Source organism: Emydura macquarii, unplaced genomic scaffold (assembly GCF_026122565.2).
Source record: "Emydura macquarii macquarii isolate MOO-44397 ecotype Brisbane River unplaced genomic scaffold, CSIRO-AGI_Emac_v2 contig_1483, whole genome shotgun sequence".
Lineage (NCBI taxonomy): Eukaryota > Metazoa > Chordata > Testudines > Chelidae > Emydura > Emydura macquarii.
The window spans coordinates 14,398,306-14,421,776 of NW_027131620.1; the positions used below are offsets into that span (position 1 = coordinate 14,398,306).

Genomic DNA, 23,471 nt, shown 5'->3' on the forward strand with positions numbered 1-23,471 from the left:
GAACAAATTTCTCCTACCCTAGAAGTGAATCATTAATTAGTTTTGAGCCAGCACATATACACTTCAAGTGATCACAACAGCACCTTTCCTTCAATTCTATTTAACCTGAGACTGAATGGTAATTTAGGTTTATAAGGGTTGAATTGACTCTCAGTGGATTCCAAAATTAACAGGAATGAATGGTGCTTTGCATCTTGCATCCATCTAAAATTAGCTGGTGTGGAATTTAAACTGTTGCATAAAAATGCACAGTATACTCCATGTATTATGAATTATAATCATATTCATTAACAACCATATAACATGAACAAATAATTATGCAGCCATATCATTTTTCTCCATCTGGTCAAATCTCACAAGATAAATAGGATCGTGTTGGTCAGTATTTGGCTGGGAGACCTCCAAGGAACATTTAGATTACTGGGGAGTGTCCTGAGAATAATTAAAAAATTACTTTTTTCTCATGAATCACTATTGAGCCAAAGTAGGGAAGAGGAGGGAAATTGTGCTGCTGAAAGTGCCTTAAAACCTTTCAGATATGATGTAGGACCAAGGTCCTGACTCTTTCAGGGTCATTCAACATCCCCTCCTGTTCAGAGTATAAGGACGACTACTAAACCAGTGACTCTAAGATTCCCTTCCTTCCACTATAGTGTAGCATGCTGTTGCCACCCACAGGTAATTTTTTTTTAATAGTGCTTCTGCTGGAGAGCTAAGGGTGTCCCAAGAAATATAAATTTGTTATTTAATTAAATTGTTATTGAAATTAAATTTGTTAGTCTTTAAAGTGCTACAGAACTCTCGTTATTCAAGAAATATACTATGCTACGTTGCCCACTCTTGCAGTTTTAGCACAAGACTCACAATATTTGATGTTTTTCCTAAAGCCTCAGCTGCTGGAGTTTTCTAATTACATGACAATCTTAATTTTCATTTAAAAAAGGTTTCTAGCTTATGGTTGCAGAAAGGTGGAAAACATGACAGTGAACATTAAAGGCTCAAAAAAACAGAATACCACCCCCCCCCCCTTATTTTAAAATCTCATGATTTTGGGAGGGGAGGGGAGGGGATCCTGAACCAGGATTCTTTTAATAGATAGCATAGGTAATGCACTGGCAATTTTGGAAGCTTTAGCAGTAGACTGACCAAAGCTCCTCCTGGATCTTTGTGCAGCTTACGTCATTGCAGCAGCCACCAAAGCAGGTCAAAACTTTTAAAGTAGCCACAATATTGTCTCCACTCCTGGCCATTTTCTGAGAGTTAAATCATCCACAGGTGGCCAGGCCCGTGCTCAGAGGCAGCATTTACTTTTTAGGGTGGATTCTGTACGGTGGCAGTTTTGCCCTACCTTGAGGCACTGGTTGCAAAGCATCTGAGGAACTCATCCGTCACTTAGCCAGTGCCTCAAAGGCTGATCCCATTTGCACCCTGCCCAAACACGGCTCCAGCTGAACGAGCTGGGACTCTAGCACAAGCTGGGCTGGGAGCGGCCAGGTACTTCCCAGTCCGCACGATCAGCTGGGAGCCGCCCTGCTGGGAAAAGTCCAGTTTCGTTCAGCAGGCCACTTCGAGCCTAGGCCCTGCTAGACGCAGGTAGCCATAGCCCTGGGGGCCCATAGGGAGAGCCTGAGCCCCCCAGAGCAAGAGACCCTCTTCTTGACGGCGACTGGACTGCAGCAGAGCAAGCAAGGCCGGAGGGCACGCGCTGCGCGCGGCTCCAACCCTTTTGAATCCCTCTATGACGTCACACCCGCTGTACGGCGCGTAAATTGCGCATGCGCAAACCAGAACATTACATGCAACGGTGTTATGTCATTTCAAAACGGCTCTGCTTCCGGGTTGTGACTGTCACTGTTTCGTTTCGGCCGGAGGGAGGGGGATGCAGTTGCCCCGCTGGGGGGATGGGTAAGGGAGAGGGGTGGAGGACTCCCTTACGAGCTAAGGATACTATCGTTTGCCTGCCCCGCGAGAGCACTGCGCATGCGCCAAAGTCGTTCCGGGTCCCTGGGCTTCCCTCCCCGCTTTGCAGACACAAGGGTCACTTCCGGCTGCTGGGGGGAGGGTGGCAGGGGTCTGTATCCGGGGCACGGGCGGCTTCCTGCAGGCGGGCGGCGGCGGCGGCCCGGGGGCGCGCGAGGGAGCGGGACCGGGACCCGGTTTCCCTCATTGTGAGCTGTGAGTGGGGGCGGCCGCAGCTGGGGAGAGCCCCGGGGGGGGGGAGCAGGACCCTGACCCTGGGGACGGGTCCCGTCCCGGGTGCCCCTCCCCGGGCGGTCCCTCGGGTGGCTCCTGACCGTCAGCCCCGTGGGTGCTTGTTGGCCCCCCCCCCCCCAGCCCAGCTGTCACGTGCCTACCCCTGCGGCCCCCCCCCCCCCGGGGCGTGAGCTCTGGGTTTCTCTTTCACGAGCCGGGCGAGGTTTGTATAGCCATGTACGGCCCCGCCAAGCACAGGTGCGGGAGGGCTGAGAGATCTCTGGCTCTCCCACAGCCCCTAGTGATGTATTTGGGGGCCTCCTCCTCCTCCTCCGGGTGGCTGGGAAAAGAGGTCTCTGAGGATGCGAAGATCTGCCCGTGGGATTATTTGGGGGAAGTTGCATGGCCTGTGTTGTGTAGGAGGTCAGACTAGATGGCCCTAATGGTCCCTTCGGGCCTTGGAATCTATGAAAAAAACTACTGCCACTACATAGTATGTACCGGCAAGCTTCGTGCATTGAATATCTCATGCACAGCAGGTTTTTAATAGGGCTCTAAGGATATATCTAGACTACACCCCCATCCAGCAGCTAGTCTCAAAGCCTGGTCAGGAGACTGGGGCTCATGCTGTGGGGCTAATAATAGCAGTATAGATGTTCCCTCAGATCTGAAACTCCTGGGGAAGAGGGGGTGGCAGAGCCTGAGCTCCAGACTGAGTGGGAACATTTGCATTGCTACCTTTAGCCCTGTAGTCTGAGTCATTTGACCCAAACTCTGGGGCTTGATGCTGTGGGATTTTTTTGTTTTGTTTTTTTGCAGGGTAAATGTACCCTGAAGTAGCAGAGAGGAAGGGAACCCATGCAGATAACTGAAGGCCAACAATGATTTCTAATAAAGTTTCCTGATTTTGTACCTGGTTCAGGAAGGCTCTGAAGTTGAATTAGCATCAAAGATGGCTGATGATTAGCCGTGGAAGAATCTTCCAAGAGAATGGTCTTTGTGGAAATGTAGAACTGGCAACAGGTTAAGTGAGAGGAGAGGGGGAGAGCTTGGCTTTTCCCAAACAGCATACTATGGAAAAAGGATTGAGAAGGATGCCAGGTTAGATCAGGATTTGACTGCATTAGCTATAGGTTCAGAAACTGATTGCGTTGGGTACACTGGGTCAACTTATTTTATAGGTCCAGATGAAGTCAGTTTTTTAAAATAAAAGCTGCCTGCTAAATGAGATACTGTGGCATGAATCTCTCAATCTCAAATTGCTATTTCATGGGAGATGCCTGTGGGTTTGTGGTAAAATCATTTTGATGGTTCAGCCGTGTTTCATGCTGAGTAGCTTCATGTAACATGGAAACTATGTTTTTCCTGTCTGGGTCAAGAAATCCCTCTTATAAAGTCCTGATTCAAAAAGCCCTTGAGTATTTTGAATGGTACCAATTTGGGTAGTTAAGAATTGTGGCAGAAGTAGCAGCAGGGGGAATTTTCTTCTGTGGGTCAGGGGATTTTTCTTGTCAGATGCTTTAGAAACCGTATATGTAAAATCTGAACTTAAAGACCAATCTAAGACTGTGTGGGTTTTGTTTATTCTCAGCGGGACAGAATTATTTGAATTCCTTATAGATTGGTTTTCAGAGCTGTCATGTTTCTTTTAGAAAAGCAGTTGAATTTCAGTGCAATGTTAATTCATCTTTTTCTAATGTAGTCACAATTCTGAAGGTGGCACCTTTATTGTCGTTTAAGTGGGCTTAGTATGTCCGCTAGCTTCTTTAGTTTTGTGATTTGAAGAAAGTTTTAGTACTTCTGGGACAACTGTTTTTAACTGAAATCCTGCAGTTTATAAACAGACTGATGGCTTTGGTTAAAAGGGTTATACATGAATATTCCTTCTAGTCTTGTTTCTTTTAATAAGCTTAATCATAATCTAGGATGCCTTCACATTCGAAAGCATTTTCGTGTTGCTAAGCATTTTCTTGTGCTCAATACAATCTTCTTCTTTTTTTATGTGTTGGTGAAACCTGTAGAGACTGAAATTCTGTTTCAGCCCCATAAAGGTGACAGCATGAGTAGCAGCAAAGTGTAAGCTTTCCTCACGTTGCTATGACTGTATTTCGCCTCAGCCCTAGAGTAATTATTTCTAGGGTTGAAAGGGTAGCTGAATCTCTATGGCCCATTCATTTTTTTTATTTCTTTCCTGAGACTTTCAGTGACGAGGGGAACAGCTATATTAGGGCTCTCTTTATGTCCACTAGAAACTGGACTAAGACCACTGCTCATTGTATGTAGGTTACTAAATAGCCATGAGATGTTACAACTTTCAGTGAGTGACTTGCAGGGAAAGGGCTCAATATTCCTTTACCTGTTCCTTTAATCTTCTGAGCCAGGCAAAGTCAATGCTATTCAATTAAGTCTATTTGTGTACTGAGTTTATCAAGTACTGTGTCCATGTATGGCAGAAATAAAGTGTTGCCATCTAACACCTGTTAGAATCCACAGGCTGATTAGTAAACTGTTCAAGATAAGGATGTTTCTGGGAGTTAAACTGCAAATGTTGAGCAGCAAAACAGGAGCCCTCTTGAAAGTTGTTGGCTTCTATCTTAGTTTGTTTCCTATTTTGATTTGTAGTCACAAGCTGGTGAACCCTGGCATGTCCACAAATGGCAAGTTGTAATTGGAGCTGATGATGACTGTGACATTCACAGTCATCAAGATCTTTACGAAGGACTTACTTCGCTTTATCGGACTTCCTAATCTTAATGTCCCATTCATGTAACAAAGCTACTGTGTAATACAATTATTAAAAATAGAGATGGAAGTTTAGGATATCTAATCCAGCTCCTTTCTAGTGTAGGATTGTTCTCGGTTTTAAGTAATCTATTATCCAATCAGGTTTGAAAGTCCCAAATGTTTGTTTCTAATCAGATCTCTTTTCCACAGCCTAATTATTTAATTGTGTTTTGTTGAGTAATGGCATTATGCTGCTTTTGTCCAGCTCTGTTTTATACAAATAAAGAAATAACTTTAGAGAAGGGACAGTAAACTCATCCTGTGGAGAAGACTGAATTGCATTTTTATTTATGATCCTTGGGCTAAGGTATGCATTTAGGACCCAATATTCCCTATAATTCACAGCAGAGCTCCCACTGAGGGAAGTTTGCACAAAGCTTGTTGTTTGTTCACTTCCTTATTGTTGTACTCAGCTCTGCTTAGTGAAAGAATAAGCTTACATTTGGAACCACTGCAGTTTCTGCCCTTTGTTTCTCTTTCTTCATCCTCTTTTTTTTTTTGTTTGTTTTTTTGTTTCTGTTCTTCTTCCCTAACTTCTTCCAGATTCATTTTCTGTTCAGCAACAATTCTCTTCCATAGGCTTTATTCCCATCTGCTAAAATCATCGGCAATTTAATAATTACTGATGACATTTACATGGGATTAATGTAGGTTGGCAAGTTGATACTTTTGAGTCATTGTTTCAGGCTGACTGCAGAGTCAGAAAGACAACAACACTCCATTGACTTACCCTTGACTCTCAGTGAGGAGGTTGTCTTCACAACCATCCAGGGTGGATTGATTTAAATCACCAAGCGAAAATCATTGATTTAAATCAAGTTTCCCTCTGATACTTCTTCACATATTTCTTAAATAATGGTGCTAATCTGATCACTAAAACATGTTAATTTACAATTCAGTACAGCATTTTACCACATCTAGGAGGGTATACTGTGTGTAATTTTTTAGATAACTTGATTTTTATTTATTTAGGAAATAGTACATAATACTCATTACCTGTGTCAAGCTGCAGATGCAGCAGCAGTACATTAGGAATGGTAAGAACTAAATCACACACACAAACACAATGGCACTTATATTTTATTAAACTAAATTTTAAATGTTACATAAATGTTTCACATTTGCAATTGCAGCAGTCTCCTGAATTGCCGGCTGATGGCTGTCCTTAAACTTCTTTTTTTTTTTAATTTTCAAATTTTATTAACTCAGACAAGTCATCACAACACTAAACGTACGCTATACTTAAAACTTCTACAACTAGCTCTCATCTTCCCCACTCCTGCTGTCATTTTTATTCATAGACTAACAGAAATGAGTTTTCTTGCTTTTTCAATTCCCAGTCAATTTCTTAGCTTTGAGTGAATAATATCAAATGATGAAAATATTCTCTCTGTGCCTGCAGAGGAAGCTACTGCTGTGAAAAGTTGGCTTAGCAACTGAAGGAACTCTGTTTCAAGGTGCCCGGTTAATGATTTCCACCAATTCAGGAGAGTGACTTTGCCATCAGTAAGTGTACTGTTTAAATGGTTCCACTCCAGCCCTGAAATTTATTATGACTGGCATAACTGAGGTGTGATTTTGAGATGCCCATGCCATGGCAGCAGCATCATCTTCAGAAGTTCGTCATCTACCTTTATATCGGATTGAGAATGTTCGCAAGAAAATGAGGTGGAGTTAGTGCTTGATCCATTTGCGTCTTTATTGTCTGCAGTTTAACTTTCTGGTGAGGTATTTTTCTTCAATGTCTCTTGAAGTGCCTTCCAAATTTCAACAGCATCAGCAATGCAGCAACAATTTCTCTGAAGTTTGTTTAAGGCTATGGATATAGGCTTCAGTATACTGAACATATCCTCTACATTCCTCTTTAATCCAATGTTAGATACTTTGGATGAGATACTTCCATCTATTTTATCACGGTTTTCTTCACAAAGTTTTATGAGAATAGGCCAGTTCTTAATAAATTGTTCAAAACAATCAACCAAAGAATTCCATCGAACATCTTGAGGGAGAATTAGTTTGGATCCTCCTGCTCTCTTCAGTGAAGCTGAAGCAAAATGGTTGTTACGGAAGTATTTTGCGACTTCAACAACATTTTCTTTTTTTCCTAGAGAAGACGTACTTAAGTCTTTGGCTAAAAGATGTATTAAATGGGCACTACAAGTCATATGTTATTAAGGAGCATCCTTCTGTTTCTTCTTCTAAGTATCTTCTCATCTTTGCCATGTTTGCAGCATTGTCTGTGACAAAACTGTGCATGTGACAGTTGAATTTTTGTTCACAGTTGATTACAGCTTTCACTGCCACTTCTTTTAAATATTCTGTTGTGTGGGCATTTCCTGATGTATCTGTTGTTTCTGAAAGATATGCAACCTCGTCTTCTGTTGTCACACAGGCACATATTACTGGGTCATTGTGTACATTGCTCCACCCATCAAGGCGTAAACTGGCAAATTTCTCCTCAGTATTTCTTGCACACTGTTCAAGTTCCTTCTCATACACTGTATCTAGCAACCTTCCACCAGTGTCTGCTCTACCAGGTGGAATGCAGCCTGGTCGTAAGGACTCAGCCATGTCAATGAAGTGTTTATTGTTAACAATGCGAAAAGGAGAATTTGTGGCATAAATGAACCAAGCAATCTTTTCATCTCTGGTGTCTTGTTGGTATTTGCTGGTCCTTACTACAAACCCATCCATGGCGGTGGTTTTACTGGATGATTGACATCTTTTGCTTCCCACTGATATTTTGTTGTCTGAAACATGTTTAGTTGCAGCACTGCTGCTAAAAGTACCCACGGATGACTCTGAAGTTGTTGCAGATAGACAGTCATAGTCAAAGTCTCTTATGCTTAAATGGAATCCTGAAACAAAATTCAAAAATGATTTTGAATAGTCGTTCTCCTCAGTTCTTCTCACTCTATTATTCAGTTAATCATTTACATTTTTTTCAGCAAGGATGCAGATCCGATTGCAAATTACCAAAAAGCTAAGACTGACTGCACTTAGAGTGCACTTAATTCTGGAGTAAGCCCCATAGAACTCACTGGCACTTCTGTTTTTTTGAGAAAACAAGTATAGGATGGGGTTCCCTTGGGAAAGTTGAGTTATGTTGAAGTAAAATAGGGAATAGACTTATGGCATCTCCATTATGGTTTGTGGCCATGATGTTCCAAAATAAAGGGCATGTATTATGTAATATAAAATAAGAAAATGACACCCAGTGGCAACTAGCAACTCTAGATTTCTCTTACTGCAGCTTTCTGTACCATATACTTGGGTGATAGATTCTAAACCTAGTTAATTAAACAAGCCATAAGGATTAGCTAAACTAAACTTTTTTTTCTAGCGACATCTGTCATAGCAAACAGCTTGGGAATTTACTTGTTAAATCACATTTTTGTACTAAAAGGCATAGAGAGAGTCTTGAAGAATAATGCATTGCAAAGTGAATTTAAGTTACTAAAGAGTTGATCCACATTGTTCTTCAGACATATCCACATCTTCATCCACATAATTTTCTCCCAATAAGCAGTTTTCATTATGATGTTTCATTCTTTCAACTAGGCCCTGCATCTCCTTCTTGCACTGCTTACACTTGACATGTTTTCCTTTTTTACCCAGGGAAGGAATTTTTTCAAAGTATTCCCAGATAGGGTCTCTTTTACACCCAGAAGCCATGACAGTTTTTTTGTTGCAAAAGTGTGGGGGAATAGAGGAAGCTGTGTGTGTACGGAATAATATTTTCCCTTTTTCTTTCCAGTCTACTCCACTGTTCCTTTCTATTCTGCCTTCATCCTTTGTCTCTCTGTCTTTAAGACAATGTCTTAAGAAACTCCTCTGCCTTGCTTGGCCCAGCTCCACCTCCACATAAGCACAGAACAACAACAGTCCTATCAAGCCTGTATCTTTCTTTGCACATGTGACTTTAGTTCACTGAGAAACAGAAACTGAAAGCCCAGAACTTTCAAGAAGCAAGAGCTGGTAGTTCAGCTGGACAGACACGAACCATTAATTCATTTTTATGAGACTGTAAGTGTAGGTTTAGCATGTTTGTGATGAGATTTAATTGTAACTGTTATTTTTTAAATGAGAGAAACGTTTAGTATTGATGATTTAAGTATTGATTTTTTTTTAAAAATCTGATTTAAATTAAAAAACATCCGATTTAAAAAAAAATGATTGATTTTTATCCATCCTGCAACCATCAGGACTAGAGGTGTACTTTATTTAAAAATTAGAGGTTGTATTCTGTAGAATCTGGATGACATCAGGGCCATACAAATACATCTCTGCTTCGGTAGCATGTGGAAGCTAGTGTAAAGGTCTTGTCTATGCAGGAGACATCAAGTTATTAAAGTAGAAACACAAATATCAGAACACTTATAAAAACCATAAGTAATGAAGGTTTGGTACAATACCAGCAAAATGGGTCCAAGCAGGAAGGACTAGCTGTTTGAAGAAGGGGTCCAAACCTTTTAATGTAATTGCCAGTTTCAGGGTAAAACCTTGGCTGTGCCACTCGCTGCCCTGCCCACTGCCACCTATTCAGTTGTATGTGCACTCTTCCATAGTTGAGATGGGTGGAGAGCAGCCCCAGCTCCTTGGCAAGTTAGGCTATGCACAGCTGGATAGGGTATTAGCACACAACGGCTCATAGATAAGGTTCATAGATAAGGTATGGATAGAAAGGCTAGAGTGCTGGGCTGTCCAGTCCATGCAGTTGGAGAGAATCACAGCAGAAGTCCTGAGTTAAGTAGAAAGAACCCTTTCTGAGCAGTTTATTATATGTATTTTATTTTCTGGAGAAAACAAACAGAATAGTAAAGTCACTGGCTATCGTTCTCTTCATGCCACTTACGTCATTAGGCCCCAGAACAATATAACATTTCACTTACGTTTTCATGGCACCATGCCCTCACTTACTCATCAAACCATTCTATTCCTAGGGATCCAAAAAGCATCTCTGCTCTCTTTAGGCTCACGTGCACCCAATTTCCTTGGTGCTAGGGCTCCCTTGGATCAGAGAGCCAGATGGGACTTGTGGAAATTGATGGGGTTTTTAATTCCCAAATGCCTATATCTGGTCTCTGTATCGGCTTTATTCTAGGAGGCAATTGGTGAGGAGTGTATAATGCCTGTGAAGGTCCCTTCATGGGGCACCAAAAGACCGGTTCACTCATTACATGGTTACAGAAGCCTGAAGAGGTTGTGACTGGGATCCACTGCTCTATGCACACTTTCATAGGCTCTTGTGGGTATGTGGAAATTATAGGCATGCTGGAGTAGTACAGCTGTAATGATTTGTTTTTGTTTTTTCTTTTTATTCCAGAAGAATCACGATTACTGAAAACTTGTAAAATGCCCAGTAATCAGCCTGTTGCAGAATAACCATGAAAGAGACATGGTAGCCACCCACGAGTGAGCCAGAGTCCTATTTCAATGGATACAAAATATAAAGACGATTTATTTAGGAAGTATGTACAGTTCCATGAATCCAAATTGAATGCTTCTGACAACAAACAACACCCTGTTAATGATGAATACCTGCGAGTGGCAGCATCAGCCTTGCTTTGCCTTCCCAAGATTGATCCCTTTTATAGATTCCGGTTGATTAAATTTTATGAGATGGCAGAAAATTCCCTAAGATCCCTGAAATCCTCAAATTTACGTTCTCTTCATAGTGCATTCACTATGCTGGAGATAGTTGGAATTAATCTCTTTCTTTACCCTTGGAAGAAGGAATTCAAAAGTATAAAGGTAAGAAGTCTCACATATGGTGATAATACATTATAATAATGGCTTGTACACTTTTTGCAAAATTTTAGGGCTCTATTTCTCTTCCCTTCCCCCCGCAAGGAAAAAAGCATATGATGCATATTCATGAATTGGTAAATAGACACCTTAGTTTCATCTAACTTTATTCCTAAGTATTTTTTGCATTGGTGAAAGGTGACACATGGACAGTCCTGGAGTATGAAGTCCTCTTTGTATCCATAAAACAGGTACAATACAGGCAGAATCAATGCAAGCTTCCCCCACACTGTCCTACTGTTTTACCCTGATCTTGATGGCAAGGGAAGACCTCTGGGTAAATGGGTATTTGACTTAAAAGTTCACTCAATATCCACCCTTTCTGTCAGAACTGTGATTAATTTAGCATTAATTGCAATGTGCACTGTTTTGTGAAGCGGATGCTTGTTCACAAGGAACTGGATTGGGAATCTCAGCTCATTTTACACTGGCAAGCAAACTTCTTTATTTTGCTTTAAGAACATTTTTCTTCACTCCTAATCACATGGAGCCTTGATTTTAATGTCCTTCAAATTCCTTACTTATGTCAGGGTCTTTGTTTGAGATTGATAATATTTTAAAAGCCTAATGTACTTATCATCTATATTATTTGTTTAATACTTGCATGTAGCTCAGCTTAGACTATGGAAGCAGACTCATTAGATTCTCTTCTGCTTCCAGTTTTGAGTCTGTTTTGTCTTTGGGTTCTCATTTATATTAATTCAAAGCTACAGTGTTTGAGTTGAGAACACTGAAGGTGAAATTTTAAATCCAGACAGAATTGTTTTTAAACTTAGTTACATGAAAACACTGCAAATATAGGCTTACAAAGGGTTTTTTAAAAAATGCACTCTGCAATCTGTCATTTCCATTACTTCTCATGGGGGTGGTGGAGCTATTCCAGACTAGTAGAACTCCCTATAGATCTAATTCCTCATTGAACTTAAGTCTTGACAGGTAAGATCTTGACTATTCCAGTCTATGGCATCTCTTGGGATGCTAATGATGTTGACTTTGGTCATGTATTGTGGTTCTTTTTACCACTATGTACAAGTTGAGAGAACCAAATTACTTCTACTTGTGACCCAGGAGAAGTTCTGAAGTCCAGTCAGCGTGAACATCTCAGCTACATTGCATCACAAGAGATATTTCCTAGGGATCCATATGTTTCCTAATCCTTCATAAGCCTTTTTTTTTTTTTTAAACTGTAGATTCTTCTCATATAAAACATGTCTAAGGTTTAAGAAAATGTAGAATTTACCTCCCAAATATAACACTTTAAATCATCATCTTCTTTAGAATCAATTTTGTCAATAATACTGAAAGCTGTTAGTTTTGCTTTGGTCAGACTGAATATTTAAACCACTGCTGAAGCTGAACTCAGTATTTCAGATGTTTTTTGTTTTTAAAAAGAGCTAGTATGGCTAATGTGATGCCAATTTTTAGAAAAGGCTCTAAAGCCAATCCTGGCAATTACAGATTGGTAAACCTAGCTTCAGTACCAGGCAGATTGGTTGAAACTATAGTAAAGAACAGAATTATCAGACACATAGATTAATATGATTTGTTGGGGAAGAGTCAACATAGCTTTTGTAAAGGGAAATTATGCCTCACCAATCTACTAGAATTCTTTGAGGGGGGTCACAAGATCGTGGATAAGGTTGATCCAGTGGATATAGTGTACTTAGATTTTCAGAAAGCCTTTGACAAGGTCTCTCATCAAAGGCTCTTAAGCAAAGTAAGCAGTCATGGGATACGAGGGAAGGTTGTCTCCTATATCATTAACTGGTAGGAAAAGGTTGGAAACAAAAGGTAGGAATAAATGGTCAGTTTTCATAATGGAGAGAGGTTAATAGTGGTGTCCCCCAGTGGTCTGTACAGGAACCAGTACTGTTCAACATATTCATAAATGATCTGGAAAAATGGGTAAACAGTGAGGTGGTGAAATTTGCAATTGATACAAAACTACTCAAGATAGTTAAGTCTAAAGCAGACTGCGAAGAGTTACAAAGGGATCTCAGAAAACTGGGTGACTGGGCAACAACATGGCAGATTAAATTCAATATTGATAAATGAAAAGTAATGCACATTGGAAAACATAATCCCACCTATACATATAAAATGGTGGAGTCTAAATTAGCTGTTACCACTCAAGAAAGATCTTGGAGTCATTGTGGATAGTGCTCTGAAAACATCCACTCAATGTGCAGCGGCTGTCAAAAAAGCTAACAGAATATTGGGACTCACTAGGAAAGGGATAGAGAATAAGACAGGAAATATCATATTGCCTCTTTATAAATCCATGGTATGCCCACATCTTGAATACTGCATGCAGATCTGGTCACCCCATCTCAGAAAAGATGTACTGGAATTGGAAAAGGTACAGAAAAGGGCAACAAAAATTATTAGGGGTATGGAAAAGCTTCCAGATGAGAGATTAATAAGAATGGGACTTTTCAGCTTGGAGAAGAAACAACTAAGGGGGAGATATGATAGAGGTCTATAAAATCATGACTGGTGTGGAGAAAGTAAATAAGGAAGTGTTATTTACTCCTCATAACATAAGAACTAGGGGTCACCAAATGAAATTAATAGGCAGCAGGTTTAAAATGAACAAAAAAGTATTTCTTCATACAGCGCACAGTCAATCTGTGGAACTCCTTGTCAGAGGATGTTGTGAAGGCCAAGACTACAATGGGGTTCCAAAAAGAACTAGATGAGTTCATGGAAGATAGGTACATCAATGGCTATTAGCCAGGATAGGCAGGGATTGCTGTTTGCCAGAGGCTAGGAATGGCTGATGGGATGAATCACTTAACGATTACCTGTTCTATTCATTCCCTGTGAAGCATCTGGCATTGGCCACTATTGGAAGACAGGATACTAGGCTAGATGGACTATTGGTCTGACCCAGAATGGCCATTCTTATGTCTTCATTAGCTTTTTGGCATGTAGTCATCTGAATGAGAAACTGTTTAAGCATGTTATGCAAATTGATTTGAGTGACCTCTCTGCTTTAAAGTGCTGTGATTATCCCTGGCCAGATATTTGCATTAAGCTAAGCAGCTCAGAAGAAAGGTCAGTTGGCTCCCAAAAATAAAAAAAAGTTTGGGACAGTGTTCCACAAAATTGCAAATGATTCATTTGGCTGCTGTGTTTTTCTACCTGAATCAGTGAGCAAGTGCTCACTGAGTTTCTGAGGTTGGGGAATCTCCTAGCCTTTGATTTTTAGGAAAGGGAGAGTGTAACTAATAGGCCTGTGTGAAAATTGGCCTACAACACACACGTGTGTGTGTCATTTTAAAAATACAAGTCTAACTTCTTTCCCTGTTCTTGAAGGACTTTCTGTCCTTAATAATTATTAGCATGTGAAGCACCTTTCATCTGAAGCACTTTGCAAATGCAGGTAATAAATGTTATGTCAATTACAATAGGGCTGCTGAAGCATAGATTATTGTCAAGATTTCATTGCTGCAAAATTTCATTTGCTACAAAATCCATCCCTTCCTGCAGAGTTGTGCTCCAAACATGAACTGTCATTTTAAAATGCTTCAAGCACTTATGACTGTGAAGAAAACCTTTGAAATGTGAACAGCATAAGCCAATGCAGCACTCTCCTCTTGAGTCTGCAAACATCCTGAAATATTTGCTGAAATTTGAACTAACACCATTCATTTCAGTATATTTAACTCTGAAACTGGAAAAGATTTAAATGTCAACATTAACTATTTCACTGACTACTTTAGCAGAAACATCCATTTGATTTCCTAATCCCATGTTCCCAATATGGCCAGTTACCCAGATGCCTAACTATTTAGCTGTCCCCTACCCTCTTCTGAAACCTCCATTGCCAGAATACATAGGGGAAGTGTAAAATAAACAGAATTTAATAACAGAAAGATTCTGTGCTGATCATATTATCTTCAAATTTAAGCAAAACCTTCCTTTTTTGGATTTACCTGAAGCTGGTGCTGAATTTTCAGTCTGCAAAACTGAAGTGCTGCAGAATTTGGGTTCAACTTTTCATGGAGTACATGTGGTCTTTGATGGTCATAGATTGATTAGATAGGACTAACAAGGTACCTGTATTGTACCCATCGATGTAGTGTCTGAGCATCCACCACTGAGCTTATAACCTAACTTTCCATTATTTTTCCCCTTCCAGACCTACACGGGACCTTTTGTTTATTATGTAAAGTCCACAGTACTTGAGGAGGATATAAGACAGATTCTGAACTACATGGGGTATGTCCAAGAACTGGGAACCATGTATAAGCTTAAAGAGCTGGTTGATGCCATCCAGGTGAAAATGGTTTCATTTGAACTCTTTTTGGCAAAAGTAGAGTGTGAACAACTGCTTGAAATTCACTTGCAAGTGAAGGATAAAGGTTATTCGGAGCTTGATGTTGTAAATGAGCGAAAAAATAGCAATGAAGATGTTAGAGGCTGCTCAGAAGCCATGAAACGGCGCACAGAATGCAAAGAAAACTTGAACACTTCCATGGCACGCATGGTTCTTCAGAAATCTGCTAGCGAAAGAGCCTCTAAAGATTACTTCAAGCCAAAAGTAAGCAAGCCTTCTAAATCCGTGGACACCTATGACAGCTACTGGGAAAACAAGAAACCACCATTGATGACTTCATGGAGTCTCAGAAAAGAACCAATGTTGGTTGATACAGAAGATGATATTAAAGATGAAATAATACGTCCATCACCATCTCTTCTTACTATGTCAAGCTCTCCACATGGGTGTTCAGATGAATTTCTGCCAATTTCATCCCATCCCAATGGCATGTTAAGAACAAATGTCCCCTACAACTCTTATTTTTCTGCTCAAGAAGACTTAGACTTATATACTGATCCTGATTCTAGAAGTATATTAAATTTTAAAAGACAAGAAGCTAGTAAACCTGATGTATGGCTAATAAGAAATGATGCCAATTCCGTTTACCACAAACGTACTCATCTAGCCAAAGAGACAACTTCCCTTAAGTGCCAAAATTGTGGCATATCTTGTGGCACTTCTGTTTGCCAGAAGTGTGCCAATCTGCTCATCTGTAGGCAGGAATATCCAGCAGTGAAACAGAGCAGTTATTCAATCAAAACTGTTCTAAATGATGGCTTGTCTCCTGGATCTGCTTTGAGAGAGAAATCTCAGTATGCATTACAGACTCAGAATCAAGAAAGAGCAGCTCAATTCAGTTCAAAATCCAAGCCTTCAGGCTCCCTGCGCTGTGGCTTCTGTAACCGATCTGGAGCTGCAAACACATGCACATTCTGTTCAAAAATCTCATGTGATGCTTGCCTCAATGCTTACTATTATGATCCCTGCTGTAGAAAGAGTGAGCTACATAGATTCATGCCTAACAATCAATTAAACTATAAATCAACCCAGCTGTCCCATCTTGTTTATAGATAGACTTGAAATTCTGTGTTTGAGAGGGGAGAAACAAGGGCTAAAAACACATGGAATTTTTTGAGTTCACTGGTAACAAATATGATATTGACCTCTTTATATATAAATATAAAACAGTTGTGTCTAGTATTTGGAAATACATTTCAATGATTAGGTGCCAGTTTCAGTTTTAGTGGCTTCACAAATGCTGCATATACATTAGAGTTCATGCTGCTACCATTTAGGTGTCTCTTATCTGATAACTGCTTTTCAATTTAGATAGGAGAGAAGAGCACATTTTCCTTTAACACTTGGCAGCTGTTGCACTTTAAGTGACACCAAACCTTTGTTGTTACATTGAAGTTATTGCCTCACTGAAACAAAACTACATAAGGGTATAAAATCAAGAAATTAAAAGCAGCATTTTCAATGTATTGTGAAATCACTGTCTGTTTTGATAGAGTAACTTTAAAATACTTGCAGGAAATATTTGCAAATTGCTTGGTTGCCAAAAGGGACTAATTTTTGAAGCGTTTGGCTGCATTTCCTGAACTCTGAAATGTAAACACCAGGATATCTCTTCTTCATGTCTTCATGTTTCTTCCTTCTCCCTTCCATCCCCCAAGATGTTTATCTCAAGCTTATACAATCTGAATTTGAAGAGAGTTCTTGCTTTATTTTCTAGTGTTGCCAATACCATCCTACTGTTTTTTACTGTGTGGTATTTTTAAAAGGTGAATCTGTATACGTCACTTAAATTATGCCTGGAGTGTTGTCTTTCCAGATGAGTACTGATTTTATCCACCTTCTGTTGCACATGTATTAAATCCCATTCTTTGTACTGTATATAGGTGATTTGGAAACAGTTTATTTTTTAATAAATATATTCAGTATATTGAGTTCTAAAAGTGGTAAAATCATTATGTAACTATGAAGCCTCTCTGGATTATTTGTTCAGATTACTTCCCTTTGTTTTTTTACTTGTACTGTATTTTATGGTTTACTACAGTCACTGTGGCAGACTGATATTGGGTCCTTACTTCTTTCTTTAAAGAACCCAAAGTTCTCACTCAGGAGAGACCGCCGCTAAATTAATTGGAGGCTTACCTGAGTAAGGACTGCAGGATTTTGAGCCAAAGTGCACATTTTCTTCCCTTATGCTTATGGGAACGATGTGTGCATAGACGATACACCTGCATTTAAATCTATTACAAAGTCTATAGCATCGCTCAGCATGTAAGGCAGTGATCTGATTAAAATTCACAAAGCTTCTGTGACTCCCATTGGAGTAAATCCATCGGTTGTGGTCGTGAATCAGGCAGTAGCACTTATTATTTATTTGTATGACTATTGTGCCTGGGAGCCCTAGTCATAGACCAGGATTCCATTGTGCTAGGTGCTGTACAGTTTGGTTCACAGACCATGTAATAAATTAAACTACACCTTTTATGGACAGTCTAGTCTTATGGGAAAAGAAAATCTGCAAGAGCCCCTTTTTAATTTTTTCTTCTACATTCAGACTAGTGAAGACCAAAATATTAGGGAACTTAATCTGCATATTGGAATCAAAACATTTAAAATAGCTAAAGAAATCTAAAGTGTAAATTAAATAGTCTACTTTGCACTAAAATAACACTTTAGTGACCAGTTTGATTCTAAGGTTTTTTCAAATTGAATGTCCATTGACTGTGTGGAAAAACATGTATGATTGATTGGTCACCAAATTTTTCTTACTGTTTTGGGTGGAGGGGAATTAAATAGGTTAATACTGCAAATTTACTAAAATATTTTAGCCATAAGGGTGTCAGATGTACAAAGGAAAAAGTGAAATCTGATTTTTTAGAAGGCTGAGAACAGCAGGCTATTCTGTGGCTTGCATTAAGAAAGCTAATCACATGCCATTTACTTTCTATCAGAAGACAAATCAAGTGACTTCACCTGAAAATGTTAGAAGCAGGTATTATCTTGCTGATTCTGAAGGCTACGGAAGGGGTTCCGAAACTTTTTGTTGGCATGACCCCGTTTTAATGAATTATTTCCTGCCAGGACTCCAGACAGCATGGAGAACGCTCTTTTGTAGAACAACATGGCGTCCTCCATGCATTGTGACCTTGCCCTCACTGTATATGCAAGGTCATGTTGAATGGAGCAAAATGTGATCCTATCTGCGGATGGCACAAACCTATTTAGGCTTGGGACCCTCAGTTTGGGAACCATTGGGGTTGGGTCAGTATTACTTAAATGAATGATGTTAAGATTTTCAAAATATTAATGGCTTTTTTATAAATATATATATATAGAACACATGTAGATACAGTATGTATATAATGCAGAATTTAAAACAGTTTTGCTACTAAAATACAGTCTGAGTGGCTCTCATTTTGGTAGTTATTTTTTCTGTTCATCTTTCTGACCTGTCATGCCTGATTTGGCTGCTATACAATGTATCTTTATCTTCTAGTTCAACTTCCATATTGTTACTTTCACTGCAGTAATTAACTAAAACTGTGATGCCACGTAACTTATACAGTGAACATAGCAGGGACTACTATATTTGTTTTAAAAAGGAAAAGTCCTGTGTATATATCTGTCATTGAATACTGTAGTACAAAATTGTGTTGAATTGCAAGTGATACATGCTCTATTTTTTGTGTAGCTTACTGTATAAAGTTGCTGTGATTGAGACAGTAAAATATATGCTAACTTAAAATGCAGGTGTTTTGCATCTGATTTCTATTAAAACATCTGAACTTACATTTTGGAGGAATTTAAAAACAAAGGAGCCTTCTCTTAAAGACCCGTGTCTTTATGGAGGGTGGGAGGGGAAAGTTGAGTGTATTTAGATGTCTCTCATACACACGTAATTAGTCAGTGCTCAAATAGGTAATCTTGTGTGCCAAGTGTGTAAGCGCATGTCAGCCAGGAGCCTCAAGTTCAGAATATTTCTCATTGAATAAAATTCAGAGCGTTTCTCAAATGTAGACTCTTTAAAAAGTTTATTTTCTTAAAACCCAGCATAACTTTGCTCGGTCCATAAATGTGAGATTGTCACATTGCTTACTAAGAGTATATGGGATGCACATATCTGCTCTGTATGGTGTGAGATCCTCCTTTAGTTTACTTCTCAGACTTGGTTGATTTCACCATCATGAGGACATATGTGGTGCTTTTAAAACCAGCTTCTTGATGTACATCCATGTGCTACAGATTTTGTGTAAAATATGTGGAACTGTTAGCATGCTTTTTTTGGCAGTTGAGCTGAGCCTGTTGGCTGCATCCCACTGGTTTTGGAATAAAACCATCTTCTAAATTCCAAACTAGACTGACGTTGGGTTTGCATACATTTCAAAACTGTTAGTGAATGTCTTAAACCAGTAGAGGCCCAGTCCTGCAAATCCTCTGTTTCCAGATCGTTTGAGAAATCAGAGTTCCAGAAGCACGTCTGGGAGGATCAAGCCCAAGAAGTATAACTAAAACATTCTTGCAGCAGTTCACATCCTAGACTTCTGTGCATGTAAAGCTAATGTATTTCAGAGTGCATATAAAAAAAAAATCTCATTACTTTCTTACAGCCTGACATTTTTGGTTATGATTCCATTGGTGTTTTGCTTCCTCCGTTGCCTCGATAAAAGTTAAAAGGGATGTTGTCCAGTAGTTTAGATTGACAGTTTGTATAATTTCCACTCTAAATGTATTCCAAGGAAGATAGCCCTCTGGGTCCTAAGCACCTTGTATGTTTTTGTTGAAAAATATCCAACAGGACCTGCTAAAGGCTATAATATATTTGAGATTTAAAAATCTCTCTAACATTCTTTAAAAAGAGACACTGATCTGATCTCTGTGGTCATTATGATGTTGCCAGCATTCTGAGCCTTTGAGTGAGAGACAACAGTGGGAGTTGAAGACAAAGTAAGGTAACATATCAAATGTACCTATTTAGGCTATGATCAGTTTCCTTTTAAAGTAATTGAGCATTGGATCATACCTTTATTGTGTCCATTATTGTGGTACGCAGGTAGCAAGAGAGTCAGGGTAAGCAAGCTCTTAGATTTTTTTTTTTTAAATGTTTTTGGAGGATGTTGTACTCTTAATTCTGAGAGTGATGTAATTTTGTTACATTTCTTTAAAGGTCATCTTTATTAAGACACCTGTGCTTATTCTTGTGAAGGAGCTTTTAACTTGAATGCACTGTTTATCTATTCTTTATAATTACACTAGTTTTTTACAGTTATTTTCAAGATGGGTACAACTATTCTTTGGCAATGGCCTCTTCCATTTTCTATTTCCCTTCCCTGTCCATTTTCAATTAAAATAGTTTTCTGCTATTATGCACTAGCACCATGTTTGTTGCCTCATTCTGCTCCAGAGTGCAAAGACACAAATGACGGGATCCAATTATCTACACAGAGCAAAGGGTCAAACAAGTGTGATGCTGAGGGTCCTTCATTGGTAGTTTGTTCTGAAACCATGAAAACCCATATGTACACTATATAGTTAGTTTCATTGGTGGGTGGATATAACAGGTGTTAGAGCTAGGGAGCAGGTCCTTTTTTGGATAGGCTTACTTAATAGATTCCAAGCCCATGCTAATGTGTGGAAGGTAATATTGCTCCATCATAAGCTTAAAACGTCATAAGCTCTTTGGGATACGGATAAAGCCTGTGTGTGTGTGTGTACTGTGCCCAGCACAATAGGACCCAATTCAGATTGTTGGGATCTTTGGGCACTAATATGACAAACTCTCTAGTACAGCTTTAGAGGCAGTGTACCTGTGCTGTGGAACAGTGAACAGTGCTAGCAGGCTTGTGTGGCAAAGGGTGTTTTCACTGGGGGAAGCATGTACTTAACTCAGATTAATAGCTCTGGTTAAAATAGCAGTGAAGACAAGGCAGCTTGCCTTAGCAGCTAGAGTTAAAGCCTGTAGGGGAGCTGGGGTTAAACTCGAGCTGTTAATCTGAGTTAAGAACACACTTACCTTTCTGCAGTGAAGACAAACCCAAAGTCAGGGAAGCAACATGGAAGTTGGGCTCCTCTGGGTGCAGCCACAAGACTGAAAACAACTCTTGTGGTATTGCGGGTACATGCCCCCGACTATTTCAGGGTCTATATGATAGCAATGTGGGGATGGAAGATGGGGCCCAATTAAAAAGCAAACCTATTTCAATGCTGACTTTAATTTTTTTTGTTAATTGCTTGGAATCAAAAAGGATTTTTTTTTTCTTCATACATGAGGGAATTTGAAAGCCAAGATTATAGTTATTTCAAGGTAGTCAAATGTTATTTATCTTAGCTAGCCCAGTGTCTATTAGTTACTAATAGGCTCCATTCTTGGCTGCTGGGGGCCTGGATCTGATTAGTACTATTCCTGTAATTTTCAATCTTAAGATGCACATTTTCTGGGGCGAGGCTCTATCAGAGAAATTCCTGCTTTCAGATGTGAATTCAGAATGTTTTCTGAACTCTACGGCTTCAGAAATTTAGCAGTTTTCCTTGAATTGGCTTTTGAGTGGATCCCATTCTCAAAGACAACATCAAAACTCCCCTCAGTTTAAGTGGTGCATGATGAGGCCTGAAATGTTTAGCATAATGTGTGTTCCAGCTACTTACGCTTTTGTGGAGGGTGGGGGACTGCCATGTTCCTTGCTTTGGAAGTGGCTTACAAATTCAGCACTCTTCCCAGAAAAGACTTTCATCCTCAACTTGGAAAAAAAAATCCCTTTGGTGGAAAGGAAACTTTTGCCTCCCTTAACTAAGGTCCTTTTTGTTCACATTCCTTTGTATGCAACAGGCTCTGTTTTAACTATCCTAGCTAAGAGTTTCACTACGCTATTATAAACCAAATTGCTGTTAGCAGTATTGTTGACGAGAGGCAATATTGCACAGCACATCATTGCACATGCACAAATTCTACCCTCTTCTTTACTTGCAAATTAGGCTAGCCTATGAGCTCTAGTAGTGACCTACTTGAGGTTTGTTGCTAGTGGCATATGGAAGCTGAAAATTCTGATAATCAAAACAGCTGCTACCAAGCAACATGTCTTAAAAGTAACAGCCTGATTACAGGACTCTAACTATACTCATATTCATGCTGAACCTTGGGAGAGGGGGGAGAGAGAGAGAGAATCCCCACTAAAACTCTACCTGGCTTACTGCCACCTGGACTGTTACTAACATATCTCAGCCCATCCCTGTACACAGTAGAAAGTGAGCACTCCATGTTTATAACTTGGGTGGTCCAGTATCTTAAGTGGAAAAAGCTATCTAGTAATACTCACAATGAGGATGTGGACAATGCATCAGTCGTTAGGGTATGCACTAGGAACACGGTTGACACCACATTAACACCCTCTCTCAGGCAGCCCTATGGGAAGCAGCACACAGCCTTAGAGAGTGGCAAATATTGAAGGCTCTCCAATTGCTAAAACACACAAAATGTTCAACTCTCTAATGTTGGTAAATACAACAGATAGATGCTGGAGAAGGGAAAGGGCCCAAGGGAAATGCAGACTCTGTCTACTAAACCTGTATGCGTATGTGATTTGAAGTGAGGAGTTGAGGATCTCACTAAAACCACTCTTTCAGTTAGGTGTTACATAATATTTCTGTTTAAAACATTGTTTTCAAATCCAATGGAGTAGTTTAAAGAGGAATGATTGATAGAAGTGTAGAAAGCAACCATTTAGACTAATCAGATTGCATGCTTGCTTGAAGGAATGAGAATATTCTAATACTATAACCTGACTCTTCCAGGAGTGTGCAATATTTTCATAGTGGGCTGTCTGATTTAAAATGCCAGCTTTTAAAGAAGAGCAGCTGGGTTAGTGGTTGCCTGCCCCCGTCCTTGATCAAAGGAGCACCTTCATATAAACCCTCTTTGCAATAGTTTGCCCTAAGCCTTCAGTATCCACAGTCAGTACAGGAGCCCTCCTGGGCTGAAAACCAGACAATCTTTTGTGACTTATTCAGTGTTTAAACAATCTGTCTCTTTACTCATTAGCGTGTAAAGTGTTCTGTTGGAAGACGGTGCCTCTGAGATTCTCCAAGAAAAGGAGATGGGAAATGGAGAATGAGCAAGAAACATCTAGAACCTTGCATCTGTAGCTCGTTGGTCCAAATCTGCATGAAGGCAATAGTGATGAAAAGTTACCCTCTGAGGGCTTTGTGAAGTGAATTTAGTGAGTCTCAGCCTAGTTTCTCATGACAACTGATTTTCTTTTTACTCTTAGCAAAGGTACAAAAAGTGAGTGGGCATGGACAATAAATAACCCTTTGACTCTGATTAGACTACCACTGTATATTCAGGTGCAACTTC

The 23,471-nt window shown here is 39.7% G+C and overlaps 1 protein-coding gene across 3 annotated transcripts; it reads left to right on the forward strand.

Moving 5' to 3' along the window:
• Nucleotides 1-1,872: 1,872 nt before the first annotated feature.
• SPATA2 (spermatogenesis associated 2) lies at nucleotides 1,873-18,863 on the forward strand. Of its 3 annotated transcripts, none has more exons than XM_067554261.1 (3): nucleotides 1,873-1,905; nucleotides 10,304-10,731; nucleotides 14,930-18,863. In XM_067554261.1, the coding sequence occupies exons 2-3, from the start codon at nucleotides 10,414-10,416 to the stop codon at nucleotides 16,181-16,183; spliced, it is 1,572 nt and encodes a 523-aa protein (XP_067410362.1). In that variant the 5' UTR covers nucleotides 1,873-1,905; nucleotides 10,304-10,413; the 3' UTR covers nucleotides 16,184-18,863. The 3 variants fall into 3 exon arrangements, with proteins under 3 accessions (XP_067410362.1, XP_067410360.1, XP_067410361.1); XM_067554259.1 differs by lacking the exon at nucleotides 1,873-1,905 and adding an exon at nucleotides 1,958-2,175; XM_067554260.1 differs by lacking the exon at nucleotides 1,873-1,905 and having other exon boundaries at nucleotides 10,098-10,731.
• Nucleotides 18,864-23,471: the final 4,608 nt, after the last annotated feature.